This window comes from Scomber japonicus, chromosome 18 (assembly GCF_027409825.1).
Source record: "Scomber japonicus isolate fScoJap1 chromosome 18, fScoJap1.pri, whole genome shotgun sequence".
NCBI classification, from domain to species: Eukaryota; Metazoa; Chordata; class Actinopteri; order Scombriformes; family Scombridae; genus Scomber; species Scomber japonicus.
In genome coordinates, this window is record NC_070595.1 from 1,535,878 (window position 1) to 1,552,382 (window position 16,505).

Here is a 16,505-nt window from a genome sequence, read left to right on the forward strand (position 1 = left end):
TTTAAGATCTTGCCTGACTAAGCGAGATTCCACCAGTTTGGTAGAAGACCATGTTCTTTCAAGTGTGTGCAATGTTTCAGGTGATATGGTAGTTATATCATGGAGCTAACCTCTTTAACTGTCATCTTGTTTATTATAGGAGCGATGGAGTCAAGTGTCTGCAGTGACCCTGCAGTACAATAAACAAGATGATCAATTTGGAGGGGACTAAGTTAGCATGAGTTGTGATAGTATACGAGTCCTCTGTTGTATTGAGACATAGCATTGAATTGATGTTGCTGGCATTGCTTCCTTAGATAGATATCTATTGAAGACATTTTGATCTAATGGCATTTAGTCCAGTTATAGTAATGGTCTGATAAAATGGGATTTTTGTATGTAAAGACTGTTAAATGTTCAATATTGAAGCAACAACCACTCCTTCTAACAGTTGCTTCCATGTGTCAATGCAAAGGAAATAAAGGCAAAAAACAGAAAATACAAAATATGCAATAGAAAATATAATAAAAGTGAAATGGAGGCTCCAGCCAATGAGATGTACAGATTAACACTGGTCATTTAGTCAGATATTCATATCTTTTGATGAGGCAGGATAACCATTATTCATAATCAACCGCAACAGCACAATGCACAGGCTCAAAAATGATTATGGAGATGACTCAACACCTTCCTGGGAAACAGCACATTCTAGTTTGACATTCCCCTCCAGACCAACGCATATAAAAAAATGTCTGATCTGGAGCCCCCATCAGCAGGTTTTATGTTTTATATTTAGGTTTTATCAGTTGTATTATCTTAGAACACTGTTTCAGCACAAACATAACTTGGTTGAGGTGAGGGAAATAGCTTAGTTTAGGTTAAAATGACTTTGTTGTTGAGGTTAGGGTTAAAGTCATACATTTTAACCCATTCCACTCCAGTCATAAGTCTCTTCACTGGTAGAGATGAAGGTCTAGACAACCTTCGCCGACTTTCCTTCATCCTATCAGAGTAAAGACAACACAGAAGCATACAGTAGCTCTGATTAAATAGTCCAAAATATCCATCATGAACATTGGAAAAGAGTTGAATGGCGATTTCTTGGGCTGAAGTGAAATTTGAGGGTGTTTTATCTCCCTAATGCCCTTCCCCATTTTATTAATAATAGATATATTCATAACACAATGAATAATTTGTGTTAAATTAGTAAGCACTGGTGAATAATTTTAGTTTATAATTGCATGGAACTTGCAGATATATGTCCTTTTTGATTCATTATTCATCTTCCGTCTTACTTTCTCCAACTTTTTTTTTCTTTCTTTCTTTTTTGTGAGCTTGGTTTGAATTAACAATCTTACATGGCAGAAACACCATCCATCTAATTCAAGAGCAGGGTGTAAAATGATTATAGAAATGGTGTTTGCTCTAGATAATACAGCAGCTAATATTTTTGCAGACAAAGTAGGCATACAGTAGGTCTGCTTGAAAAGAAGCTATCACGCTCATGAATGATGACACTGACTCTATTTGCTGAGGGTGAATCAAGGTGCAGCTGAGATTAGAAGTGGAGAGGATTTATTCCTCTGCCTAACTTATTTTATTCAGAACAGACAGCAGAAAGCGAAACATGGGCAAAAGAAAAAGAGGTTAAACCAGAAGTCTTCACCATCTTAAAACCTTTTTACGTCACAATCAATCTAGTTTACATGAGCAATAACTACAGAAACATTCCTTGATTGCTGTCAGTATTGATCTTTATTAGAATCATTTTACTGCCAGAGTAAAAGATTCACATTGTAATCATATAAAAACGTGTAATGCACTGCATTTGGCAGTTTATACTTCATATGCAGAAACAATATTTTCTGAAGAGAGGGACAGGATCAAACGACTGTGTAATATGAGAGGGACTTGCAATGGACACAACCTGGACTCCAGTGAGATGATAATGTTACTCTATCACTAGGCAACTGTTTGCTAACATATTCAACATAACTTGATGAGGTCATAATGTATCCGTGTTTACAGTGTTCTGCTGTCCTCAGTGGAACAAGAAATAAATTACAGCAGGTTTAAACGAGCCTTGAGCAAGAGCTTATGAGAGGACTGTTTTGATGTTTTACCTAGGTCTGTGGTGGCATTGAGGTCTTGCTTGTGTATCTCTGTAGCCTTGATGTGACCATCTGTGCAGGGCCACACTGGCATCATGTGGGTCATGTTCAAGCCATGAGGGTCACAGAGGGGAAGCAACAACAGCTGCTTTCATGAGACCTGTCCAGTGCCAGTCTGCCTCATGTAGCATACAAACCAATGCAAATGCAATGCAGTCACTCATGCAGATATGCTTATGCAAGCAAATTATGAGCATTCACAAATTACAACACACATGCACATGGACAAGCACTGACTTTTTGGCCTTTTTCCACAGTAGAACCTTTTTCAAGAATTTAGAATATTAAGTACTCACTGCGTTTTCACTCTTTATGTAATATGTTAAATTCATTTATTTGGCTGTCTTCATTTCATTAAAAAGAATGCTCCTACTCACCCTTTTTCTAGACACATACACACCTCACCTCAAAGACTACCACCCACATGTATATCTGATATCTGATCATGTTGTGGATCTTATCTTTGAAAGCATTTGGCTTTCCTCCTGATCAACCCAGATATTTTAACACCTCTTGTGTGGAGACATGAAATACAAGTGGTAGCTGGGTCAACCTTATTCAATTCACCTTAAAGACCGTGTAAAGTGAATTCAAACATTTTCTTCTAAACACATTAAATAGGTCATACATCTATTTCTAAAAAAGCAAGTAAAAAGCATTTCAACCATTTAGATTTAAATTGTGGAGCTAGGCTTCACAAACTGTGTTTCAAGATTTCTGTGTTCAGGATTTAGTGGGCGGGTCTGAAAATGAAATTAGCCTGCTGCTGTAGAGGTATAAATACATTCAGCACACACTACTACTACTACAGTCTAAAGTTAGCTGAGTTAGCCGCCGAGCTAGCCACTGAGTTAGGTGACGAGCTAGTAGCCTAGCTAGCAGCTGAGTTAGTTTCTTATATACAGTCTATGGTTAGCAGCAGAAAGCTCTCAGACCAAGTGTCCATGTTTCTGGTAGAGGTGGTGACTTTGATTGACAGGTGACACTTGGTAGGGGGCGGGGTTTCAGTGAACTCGGCGGGCACTCCCACAGCGTTTGGTAGCAGGGAAAGAGAGTTTTACAAAACTTTGAAGCCTAATTTCATATATTTGGCGATTTTTTTAATCATTCAAATTTGGCAGGGTGGTTAACAACACACTTTTCTGTGGTATGTCAAACTCAGAACACATATTTATTCTTACTTTACACAGACTATAAAGGAATACTGCAACATCTCAGGAAATATGTTTTTTTCTGAGAGTGAGATGATTGGTGTTAATCTCATGTTTTTGAGATGAAGTCTGGAGGAGAAGCTCACTGATTAGCAAATTGTATCTAGCTTATTTAATCACAACACAAATGTACTATAACTGTAAATCCAGTTTGTGGATTTAAGATGGAGTTATATGCCATAAATTGATGTAATGATGGTGAGCCAAAGGAAAACCAACCTTGTGATTCATTCCCTGTCAGTACAAAGTCTCCCAACAGCCAGCCACAATCTAAAGTAAATACTTTAGATGGTTGAAAGAAAATATTACAGTTGCATAACTGTGTTTATTTCTGGAAATATTTATTTTTAAATATTCACTCTATCTTAAAACCATGTGCACTTGACCAAGCCCCCAACCATTGTGTAGAGCTGTCCAAAATGTCGTTTCTTTGTTTATCCATTCACCTCTGGGTCACTTAAAAATGCATTTGACTTAAATTGCATTTGAATTAGTGTTGTAGTTGCAGCTTACCACACACTCTCTTGCTTATTCACTGTCTCACACACACACACACACACACACACACACACACACACACACACACACACAAACACACACACACACACACACACACACACACTGATGATGGGTTAGGGCTCTGCACTATGAGATAAGATAGGTCAAATGTGCTGCTGAACTGAGTGTGGGTGTTGGGAGGACTGCATAGTGAATAGCAATGTCCAAAACTAATCGGGATTAACTTCTAATCGCTTCAACCATTGGGCTGCTATGCAAATCAGCTCAATTATGGGTACAGGCCCTGGCCACTGATTGGCCCTTATCATGAATGGGCTATAGGAGAGAGGAAGGGATGAGGGCTGGACTGGCTTCAACATGGCTGCTGACTAGGAGTTAACACTGCTGCCATTTAGTTCTGATAGAAAATAGAAAACCTGTCATTACTATTATTATTATTATTATTGTTGTTGTTGTTCTTGTTGTTGTTGTTATCATTATCATGTTTTTTTACTTTTATGACATTCCCTCTTTTGTGTGAACTGTCATTCTTGGCTAATTTCCCCTCACTGTCTCCTTACTATTTAATCACAACCACTGATATAGAAAGGGTCTGTATACAAGAAGTGGACACAAAAGGGTAAATAAAACACTGGTCCAATCAACACTGGTCCAGACCATAGACTGTATAAAAGAGACTCCAGACTTGAGACTGCGTTAGAATTCACAGTGGATAATAATGTAATTTTTCCCTGACAGGCCAAAAAGCATACTTGTACATACGCTCATATTTGTTCACACACATATGCATGCACATAAAGAAAAAAGGTCCAATATAACTGGATGATTCTGTATGGGAAAATAACCCTTTTTGATTTTACCCAACAAAAATATAATACTGATGGTCACATTAAAAGATACTAAATCCAAAATAATGACACAGATAGTTATAAAGACTGTAAACTGTAATGTCATAACTGTACAGTACCTTATCATTTTGAGGTAGTCAAACATTTCAATTACAATCTCAAACATGTGGGTTCTTCCCCTCCTGATCTTTACTTTAAATAGTCTAAAATGTGTCTCATGTAATCATTATTCCTTTATATCCATCAATTTTGACTTAGAATCTCCCACTTTTTCAGTCATTTTTAATTACTATTTTTTCCAGATATTAATTGCAAAAGTCAAGAGCCAAGAGTAAGTTAATCATACAGTACACTATATATGTAAGTATTGGCCATAAAGTCAAAACATTGACTTAAAAGTATCTTTCGAGCTGCAGTGTTAGATGATAATAATGGTCTTGGTTACTTTGGTTACTTTTCATGATGAATTTTACATTCATCCTAATGCCTTTTCACTGTTATGATATAGTTCAATATTGACTTTGTTCAGATAAAATGTAAGCTATCTTCCCATCTTTAGAAATACTTAAGTATTTTATGTTTGGTTATGAGCATGGTTCAATACTGAGTACATACTGTCAAAACATTTCACACAGTTAATACAGCAACAATTACTGACAAAACTGTGACACATTTGCATTGTTTTCACAGCAGCATTCAGTGACTACAGCCTTCACATTTCCTCAATATATTTCTCACTCAAATAGAAATTATTCTGTGGCTCTGTAACACTTTCTACTAATGTTTTAGGTTGAAATACATCTATATTCAATCAACTCACCACCAAACAAGACAAAACCCTAATATATGACTGGACCATGTATGAAACACTACAGGGATACACTACTACCTTTTCATTTGAAACGACACAACGATACAGGAAGTGGCAACACATGGCCACCAAGCCCCCAGAAAGTGCGCCAGGCTTTGATTGCAGCCAACTTGACATAAGGCCTTCCTCATAAGGCCTAAGTACGCCAAGTTATGACTTGGCAAGTTGGACTCGGAAGTACAAAGTTCCGGAGACAGGAGGACGCAGTACAATCATTCTGCAATTGGAACAACTACTTGCTGACAGCAGCAACTCAGCTTCAACACAACCACCTGACTGTACTGTGACAGTACTGTTGAATCTCAACTCACCAGCAGTAAATCACCAAACAGCTGCCCAGATCAGTTCATCAGATCATATTCAACAGTCTACTCAAGTGAGACCAGCAACTAGCCAGTGGCTCTAGAACAGCTCCCAAAACATCAGAGCTCATTTTCAAACAGGCATTATTTGGATAAACTGACCACACACTGAACATCTAAATGGTCACCTGTTTGTCTGAAAAAATACTTAAACTTAATAAAGTAATTTTAAAAAGTGACATATTAACAGTCATACAGCAAAAGTCACTGCCGGTTTTTGCAAAACACATTCTGAGATACCAAGATTTACAGCTTCATCATTAAGTCAGTAAGTTGGTCAGTGACATTCACATACTGTAAAAACCAGTGTATAAGATATAGTCTATTTTGGGGGGTATCATGCTGGGAAAAACACTTTTCTATTAAAGACTGGTTTATTTGAATGCACCAGTAGTTATTCATTCATAAACACATATGTTTATACTCCAAAACTCTTTCAATTTACTTTAATTTGAAACACAATGAAACACACATATAACACCTGAAACAGTGTGTCTGATTAATGGTTAATGGTCTGGTAATGATTAGCTTAACTGAACTGGACCAGTATATTAAGTCAGACTGGGTTCAGGTTAGGTTATGAGTTTCAATTAAAACTTTGCATATTTAATACAGAGTGTAGCTGTGTGCTTACTCAAGTCCCAAAAACTCTTCTTCAGAGCTGTCAGTGTGTGCTGTAAGTCTCACCAAGCTCACTGTCCTCAGACTCTGTGTCAGTCCCAGAGTCAAACAAAGCATCATCCTCTGTTCCATCCAGTGGAAAAACAACTAAGTTAGTGAATCTTTTAGGCTTCACATCTGTGCTCATACTGTGTGTCCACTCTAGAACCTGCCTGGATTTATTTTCTATTTTTCCATACAACATACAGCAGTAACAGCTCATCAATAGTCTATGTATTTTCATTAGCTATGAAACAGCTGGAGTGTGCAGCTTGTGCTTGACACCGTTGTTTAAAGGACGTTATAGTTCATAAATGTGGACACTCACATCATTATGTTTATTTATATTTATAGTTATAGTTATCATTCTTGGTGTGGACGGCCCTTAACATACCTATAATCGTACCCAGATCCAACGTCTCTGTATTTTACTGGTGAATAGGACACACCAGGGTATAAGATGCACCCCAATTTTAAATGAAAAAAATGTAAAGGTGCATCTTAAACAGTATATAGACAAGCCAAAAACAAGACAAGCTGTCAGAAATAAAGACAGTGAAAGTTTTCCTGTTGTATTTCTATGACTTGCTCCTGTACATTTAGGTGAAGAGAATATCCTAGTGGTAGCTTTGAAGACTGGTGTTAACTGAATGTACTTGTTATCTATTGGTCATTTGTGATCACATGGGTAGGGTCATAATTTGAGATCAGCCATTGTCATGACAATTTGTGCAGCAAGGTGCTATCTGACACTTCATCTGGAGCCAATCACAACTAAGTTTACATATTATATACATTTCTTACAGTATCAATAATTAAAAAGCAACATATTCACAATAAAGAAAGTGATTTCACGTCACAGACTGCCATAAAAAAGATCATCATATGTTGCCTGTTAGTGTTTTTATCTCAGTATGTTCTGATTGACATGAGTTGTTGTATTAGTGTCTACTGGAAAGATTTGCTTTTGTGTATCAAATGACCTGCTGTGCTCAGCAGTTTGTTGGTTAAGTCAGCTGTGTTTTGAAGATGTGGACTTGATACTGAACCATGCATAGAACCAGTTGTAAAAAGAAATGTAACTCTTTGTCATCACTGTCTTTGGTAAGGAAATCAAGAAACAACAAATAGCTATTTGGAGTTTAGCTCTATTCCCAGGATGTAATTTGACCTAATCATCTTCTGTTATGGTATTTGTTTCTACAGTTACGGACGAGTATATGCTGCCGACCCCTACAACCACACACTCACTCCAGCAGCCACATACAGCGTTGGTGCCATGGTAAGACTATCATGCCTGCTACATATCTTTTCTCCATTCTTGGCCCTCTTCGCATCATGTGTTATCAAAATGTGTCTCCAAAATACATGTTAAACTTCAGCTCCTCTTCTGCTATGCATGTCACATTTTCTATTCATATTTACATTGTTCAGAGCTGCACTAGGTGCACAGGCAGGGTTAGGGTTAGGCTAACTGACCAGACTAATTAATATTGTTAATGAGGGCAATATTAACATTACCCTGATTATTCATTCTGGCATATTATACTACTATATTCATATCAAAACATTATAAAGCATTCCCTCTATATTATCACAGTATAAAGTATGGTAGAATTTAACCTTTTCAAACCCCTAATTGAATCGAATTACTTTTAAATATAAAGTAAACAAAAGGATTTGTGGTCACTGTGTGGAATGACAGCTTTATTGGTATTTACAACATACTAACTTGAAAAGAAAGGCAGCATGAGACATGATATGTGACAAATCTAAACTTAACATTGAACATGGCAACAAAGCAGCAGTGGTTCATTTGTAATTAAGCGTCCTATCCTGCGCTTGGTGCATAGCAGAGGGTGGGCGCGACGCATGTGTCTTTGTTAGTTTTAGACTAACGCAGTTGTCATTGCGTTCCCAGGTTGTCTAAATAGCAAATGCACCGGTTTGTGTATCCATAGGCATGTTGGTCTCTAAAAAACCTGGTCTGAAGTCACTGGTGCATATTTCACTGTTATTTTGAGGAAGCTTTATCAAGATTTTAATAGGCTGGTGCAAAATTAATGTACACTCTGCCTGCTACACACACAGGGACAAGCAGCGGCACACAAACATACAAACAAATAAAAGTATGACATCAACATATTAAAAAATACATGTCATAATGGTTAGTCATAATACTTATCAGAACTAATTAATTGTAAAAATAACAGATTAAATGAAATGGGGTCAGCACCTTGGAGAGTGCCGCTGTTTTCACAAATATATGAGGGGTTAACATACCTAAAACTTTTTGAACAATATTTAACACATACTACGTCGCACCTGTGTATAAGACGCAGTCTATTTTGGGAGATGTCATGCTGGGTTTATTTGAATGCACCAGTAACTATTCATTTATAAACACATATGTTTATACTCCAAAATTTTCTCAATGTACTTTTATAATAAACACAATTAAAACACACATGTGAGTGTCAGGTTAATGGTTAATGGTCTGGTAATGATTAGCTTAACTGAACTGGACCAGTATATTAACTCAGACTGGGTTCAGGTTAGGTTATGAGTTTCAATTAAAGCTTTTAACTTTACATATTTAATACAGAGTGTAGCTGTGTGCTTACTCAAGTCCCAAAAACTCAAACACTTATCAGAGCTGTCACTGTTAGAAATAGACAAGACTACTGCAGCCGAGTCACACTTGCACATTGCGCTTCAACATCAGTTTGGTCTGTAAATACTGAAACATCACAGCTACTAGTGTCTGTAATACTTTTGATCAACACACAATCATTTTTCTGCACAACATACAGCAGTAACGGGTCTATTTTCATTAGCTACCAACTGGAGTGTACAGCGCGTGCTTGACATTGTTGTTTATAGGATGTCATAGTTTATAAGTGTGGACGCCCACATCATTATATATATAGTTATAGTTATCATTCTTAGTGTGGACAGCCCTTTACATACTGTACCTATAATCATATCCAGATCCAACCTCTCTCTGTGTTTTACTGTTGAATAGGACACACAGTGTCAGTAGTGTGCACAAGGGGTCGTGATTTTATCAACAAGAAAGGCTGAACAAATGTGGTTAAAACATCTGTATTGATCTGGTAATGAATGTTGGTGATTTTTACAGAGTGTGTTATCCACAGCTGTTTATACTGTAGTCTCTGAGATGCTGCACAGAGCACAGTGACATTACACACAGCTGCTCACTGTTTATTAAATCAGCTGATGACACCAGGCTGCTGCAGTATAACCTCACACAACTCTACACTCATCACCTATGATTAATGAGGGGACTTAAGTCCATGCGCCCTTGTACATTGACCATTTTTCCACCGTTAAAATAGCAAAAGTGGATTTGGACACTCCTCCAGGCTCTGATTGGTTATTGTACTCGGGAGTGGCGGATTCTTGCAAATCATTTTACGACCACTAGGTGGACCCAGAGACAGTTTATCTGTATCTTATTGTACTGTCAGATCATAATGACAATTTTAGCAAATATAACACAAAAGTAGTTACAGACTTTACCTGGTGCAGCTTTTAAACAGCAATCACCTCATTACGAGTCCTCAGAATCAGTTTGTGTCCAAATGTTTTACTGTTTGCCTGCTACCCATGTGGTCTGCATTCATTCACATGTAGGTTTCACATGTATGGCAGTAAAACTTTGTTCCAGTTTCCCAAGTGGTTCAAGGAGACTATGGAAGCATTTCATTTCATCTTTGCTTGCGATATGGATTTGAGATGCATTACACTATCATGTTTTTTGTTAAGGTGGCCCAAAGACACTTTGCTTAATACCTATTTCGTCAAATGTCTGACTTGTGACTGGTTAAAAATGGCTAGATCTCTATTTTTCATTATTTACATATGGAAGTAAGACAGGGGATTCTACAATATGTGCTTAAAGTATAAACTAGATCACTTCATGCTATTTGACTAATTAGCATTATTTTTGGCACATATTCCAACCAAAGATGGTTCAGATTCTTCCAAGTCTGGCTTACTATAAAAGATTTACATCTCATATGTATATTAAAAGAGTGTCTAGTTGCTATGATCATTTCTCCATAAACAGTCCTCATTTTGCATTTGGCAAAATACATTCAGTCAATGCTAATATCATACTTCATCAGTATGAGCTAGCCAAATCAAGTGGTTATTTATAATATAATATTTAGCAGAATACCCATAACCTGGAGGGGCTGTTGGTGGTTTAAAATTGAACCTAAATATATTGAAAAGAAGCTGTCCAACTCATCTCCAAAGCTTACTGCCACCTACAGGTATTATGAAACACACCATACAGGACACTATACCATATATTGTTGGAAACCATCGAAGGAAATAAATAAATATATAAATCTTATTTCTTAAAGCATTTAATTTAATTGTCACAAATAGCAGGTGCAATACATATAAATATAATTACAATGAATGTTGGATCAGACTTACTTTTGGTAGATGTAGATTAAAAGGATGTTGGGATCAGGACAGAACTGTCATCGTGGCATTCCTATTTTGACTGAAATATTTGACTTTCCAAAAACAAATTACTTCTTGGGCTTATGGGTGTGTGTCCCGGGTCCTTAACATCTCATAGAATCTGAATTCAGTATTGTCTAATTAGATTTAGCTCAGCATTTGATGGTAAGAAGTAAGAAGAAACAGTTTTTAGTGGCAGCCTAACTGACGTTCACAAAATGTGGTTATAACCCATAGACTGTATAAAAGAAATGGACGTAACATCCGTGACGTCACCCATTGGTTTGTGGACTGCTGCTCAGGAGCCAATAGTTTTGAATCCAGGCAGCGCCATCTTGAAAATTTCAGGTGCACGCTGGAAAAAAAGGAACACGGATTCTATATGGGCATGAGGCGGAGTCATGGGCGGAGCCAACGGCAGAGCGGGGAGGTTGCGATTGGTTGAGAGGGCTGGATCTCGAGGACATTGGTCAATCAACCTGTCAATCACGACATAGCCACACCCCAATGCATACCCTGCTTTATTGTCAAATATAAAATCAGGGAGGCCAAAATTTCACAAATGAACATCATACTGCATTGAAGAAGGCTTTAAACTAGCGATTGAGACCATAAACACATTTTGAAAACATTTACTGAGGTTAGAAATCAATTGAGAAGTTGGTGAATTCTCCATTGACTTGTATAGAGACGGAAGTCCTTTTGAACACAAAACGGTCTCCCCCTGGTGGCCTTTTGATAGAATGTAGCTCTAAGTTACTTCCGCCTTGGCCTCATTTCAGAGGACCGGAACTCCCCGCCTGTTATAACCTTAAAAGGTAGTAAGCAGCATACGTATGAAATGTATTTGACACATTGTAATAACAGGTGTCGCCCACTGACTATACTTAATTTTCACAAGCTATGTGCTCCAAGCCCCGTTTCCACTGCAGGAACTTCAGGGTCATTTTACGGGCCCGGGGCCATTGGTGCGTGTCTCCATTGCAGGAACCTCCTGGAACTTTTACGGGGGCTAACGGAGTCCCTGGCTCAGGGTAGGTACTCTGTTTGGCCCGAAAAGTTCCTGGGTGGGGCTTGAGGTTGACTCAGTGTTGATTGGCTATACTCAAAATGGGATGTGGCGTCATCAGAAAGCGCCAAAACAAGTGTTGTTTTTAAAACCCAGCAGAAGAAGAACAGAAGTAGAAAGTGTCTACACTGCCGGAAAAAAGTTCATAGAGTCCACCGCCATGTACACGAACACACAAACCAGAAACGCGGCAACCAGCTCAGCTCCTTCATGTTTACCTCCTCGTTGTCATTTTCTTTGTTATGTTTTCGGCGAGTCGCCTCTGTGACGTCAGAGTCTGGTGGGTCCTATCTGGGTCCTACTCTGTTATGGAAACACAACAGTTGAGAGGAGCGAGTGAGAGGATGTTCCTATAAAGGTCCCACTTCCTAAATTTTACCAGGAACTTCCTGAAATTCTTGCAGTGGAAACGGTCTATTGTGGGATTCTCCTGACATTGATGTGCCACAATCAGAAAGATCAGTCCTCTATAGAAGAGTCACCGCTTCCTTGGTCTTGTTGAACAACCAAAAACACAACAAAATTGCATTGTTTGACTGATGTAACCAGGTGATGTTTTGTTTTTTTTCCTCACAGATGATCTTTAACTGAGTATAGACACTGTCTTACAGAGAGCCAGAGAACAATAAAAAACTGAAACAGTACAAAAGTATAATTTTATCAACTGTAAACTGTATCCTAATGTAAATGAACTGGCTGTCAAAATCCAACCAAAACAGCTATACCTAAGAATCTCTGCTATGCTTCAGCAAAAGAACATTGTCCATTGAAACACAAAGACACCCACTTGATTTCCAACTCCCACTGCTGGAGCTTTATCGGAGGCATATCAGCTTTGAAAAGATGACTATAGATTTTATCCTCCATCTTTTACAGTTGAGGGATTTAAAGAAACAATCACTTCACAGCCACTGTGAACACGAGGAATGATTACTGCAACAAATTAGTCTTTCAAAGAACTTTATGCAAGTATTGTATTAATATGGACATAACAAAATGCAAGCATACAGTACATTCAAGCAATTTTGCCGGCTATAATTAGTTGTGTCATTTTGTATTTCATGAATAACCTTTGAGAAAGAAGTGAGAAGAAATGAATGTTGGGCTGCCATTTTGCTGTCTTTCACATAAGTAGAGATTATTATAGAGAAAATGTGTCCATTGAATAGGCCTACCCATTTATTTTATTTAGGAAATTAGTCTTTCAGGTCATACAGTGAAAAGCAGAGTACTGCCACTTACACACATGTACTAAATTTGGCCAATTTATCAATCCAATCTCCACATACTCTTGCTTCATCTTCTCCTTACTACCCCCCTCCCCCACCCCAACCTCTTCAGTCACTGTGCATGAGCTTTTCTGCAGCACTGACATCTCCACACTTAAACTTAATTGAATTTGTCTGCGCTGCTAACGGCAGTCCAAATGCCACATTAATCCAGCCTGTAAAAGGTGATGAATGTCTTCATGCCTTGGCACCCCAGTCCATGTTAGTTATTACATTTCTAATTTGGTGGATACCACCTCACCCCACCCTGGTAATGAAATAATTAGTCATTTTGATAATTAAAGCCCTTTTGGTGCCACAGCTATAGGGAGGAGGAGACAGTGCGAAGAAGAGAAGTGAGAAAGATTGTGGAAACACACTGGTTTCAAACACCAAACGCAATCGAAATCAGGCTCAGCTACCAACTCACTGATCAACAAATTGTGCTATGCATATTTGCCAACAATAGAAAATCATTTGCATCAAGTAATGTTCAAAGTTTCAGTTAAATGTTAAAGTTGCAATGCAACCACAAGATGTCGCATTACAGCACCAGCACCTCAGACAAGAACAAATGTGTGCATCATTTACTCAATAAAGTTGTGTCTTAACAGACAGCTCAAGAAACTCAGATCATACTGTCAAACTAGTTAATATAGATAGATAAAGCAAAAATAGATCAAGATTATTTTACTGCATTGCCTTTTTCTTGTCTCAATTGTTTTCAGAAACAAAGTACAGAGAAGCTGGTAGCGTGGCTTCTTTCTCTGCTTTGGTCACCATTACTCTACTATCTTTACATAGCAAATACTGAAATCTACTGAGGCTGAATATCGTTTATACTGTAGCAACTTTAATTCAATGACGCAAATGAAACAATAAGTATTATTAAAAATGCTACATCTTGCCTTTTAAAGATGCCTCATTCCACCTGCCACCATGTGCCACTGCAAAAAATAAAACTAAATTAACTGTTTATTTTTCTTTGTTTGGCCATTATTTCTAGAAGTCATGATGACATTGTACACCGTTTCACTACTGACAGTTATAAGTACACATGTACTGTGCGCAAGAAAATAGGTAAACATTGCTCCCCAGCCAGCATGTCCATGTTGGTCCCATAAAGGTTCAATTTGGGCTGCAATATGGGTCCAAATTAATGATTGGCTGTAAGTTTGTCCAGTAGCGTACAGAAGCATTTGACCGACATTCATTGATCCCGTCTCAAATACGAGGAAATGAACGGCTCCTCGCCAGACCCTACCTCAATCTCCCATGAGATTGAGACATGGTCAGGTGTTAGCCAGGCTAGGTCCACGTGGGTTTGTCCACAGTTTCCATGGTGGCCCCACCTGTGTTTGCCCACATGGGATTCAAGTGGGTTCTTACTGGGTTTCAGGTAGGGCCCAACTTGGTGAGTTCAACATGTGGGGCCTATGTTTCTGAAACAATATGGGGTCCATACAATTTGTCCTGTTTATGCCCATGCCCACTAAGTCCACTTACATCCCTTATGGGGCTCATACAGTCAGCCACATGGGCTTCACATGTGGGTCCAATGTTACTGAAACCATGTGGGAAAAAATTTGCCCAGTTCGAGCCCATGCCCACTCAGTACCCATGTAGCCCGCATTTAACCCATGTGGGGCCAACATGGACATGCTGACTGGGTCATTAAAGTTAGGGGCCCTTTGTTTTCATGGTTATATTGACATAGTAATAAAATCTTGGTGGTTAGAGTTTAACAAATGTAGTCTAACATATGTTAGCTCTAAACAGATGTTATCCAAACATATGTTTGTTACATACAACTCATGTCATTTTCATTGGGAGGACAGTCTTCATCATCTCCAAGCGGTGAAAGATTTTGCCATTCCTGCTTCACATTCTGTTTAAAATCATCCATTGATTAAATTTTTGTTTCGTCTTTTCCTCCACTTTTTCATGGTTGTATTGACTGGATTTCTTTCACATAGCTGTTGGCATGTACCCCTGGCATGAAGCGTCTTGCTGTGCTTGCTGCATGACGGTTGCTCCGGTCATGGGTCTTTTCATCCCCCATGGGTTTGCACTGGAATAACGGTAATGTAATGTTGAAACTCTAGTTGTAGTTGGTGCTGGACTGAGGGGGCTAACAAGGGTTTGTGTGTGTTTGTGTGTCTGTGGGTGTGTGTGTATGTGTACATTGGTGTTTCTATGAATATCTGTGCGTCTTCTTGCAATCTCTGGTGGGAATATGCCTATGTGTGTGTTGTGGTGTTTGTTGGTGTATATATGTGTGTTTCAGAATGCATTCACCCCGCTGACAGATGCCAAAACTCGGAGCCATGCCGACGATGTGGGGTTGGTGCTGTCCTCTCTCCAGGCTAGTATATACCGGGGAGGCTACAGTCGCTTCGCACCCTATTAGCAACACCTCCAACCTATACTCAACCTTCCAACAGGACAAAAAGAAAGTGCGTGTGAGTGTGAGTGTGTGAGCGAATGAGAATGACAAACAGAGGAACTAGCTATCATAGGAGAGACATTACTGAGGCCTGGGTATTGCAATACATGCAGTTTGTGCATCATTTCAGCATCTTCTAAGAGAGAAGTACAAAAAAAGAGAACAAGAATAAAATGACAGCTGATATTTTTCATCTTATACCTCAGATATTTTGTGCTGTGTATTTTGATATTGTGGGTTTTTCATTTCTAAAGATTTAAACATAGATTATCAGCTGTAGAGGTTTTTCCATGGTACTAATAGAGAGCTCCTAGAGTTAGGACAATTAGGACACAAAGGAAATATTTATCAAATTCAAATTGTTAGGGCTTGTATAGAACTCCAACCCTGTAAGATAGGTCATAGTCACATTTTGGGGTTTTTATGTTTTGTAAGAGTGTTAAAGTGACTATGCTAGTCAAGTGATGTTGTTTTTCTTCTCTCAGCTTCCTTTGGCACTTCCTCTGTCAGTTTAGCAATGATAGATTTTTTTTTGTTTGGGAAGAATTAAAAAAGCATTGGAAAACATGGAGATTTTAAAGGGTTTGGTTGGATAACATGG

At 38.4% G+C, this 16,505-nt stretch overlaps 1 protein-coding gene across 1 annotated transcript in view; it reads left to right on the forward strand.

The window, feature by feature from the left end:
* The window catches only part of rbfox1 (RNA binding fox-1 homolog 1), a 172,666-nt gene extending 157,167 nt beyond the window's left edge, over positions 1 to 15,499 (forward strand). Inside the window, exons 11-12 of the mRNA XM_053339295.1 lie at positions 7,828 to 7,903; positions 15,435 to 15,499. Of these exons, the coding sequence (XP_053195270.1) occupies positions 7,828 to 7,903; positions 15,435 to 15,485 (127 nt within the window). The 3' untranslated portion in view covers positions 15,486 to 15,499. The remainder of the gene's footprint in view (positions 1 to 7,827; positions 7,904 to 15,434) is intronic.
* Positions 15,500 to 16,505: the final 1,006 nt, after the last annotated feature.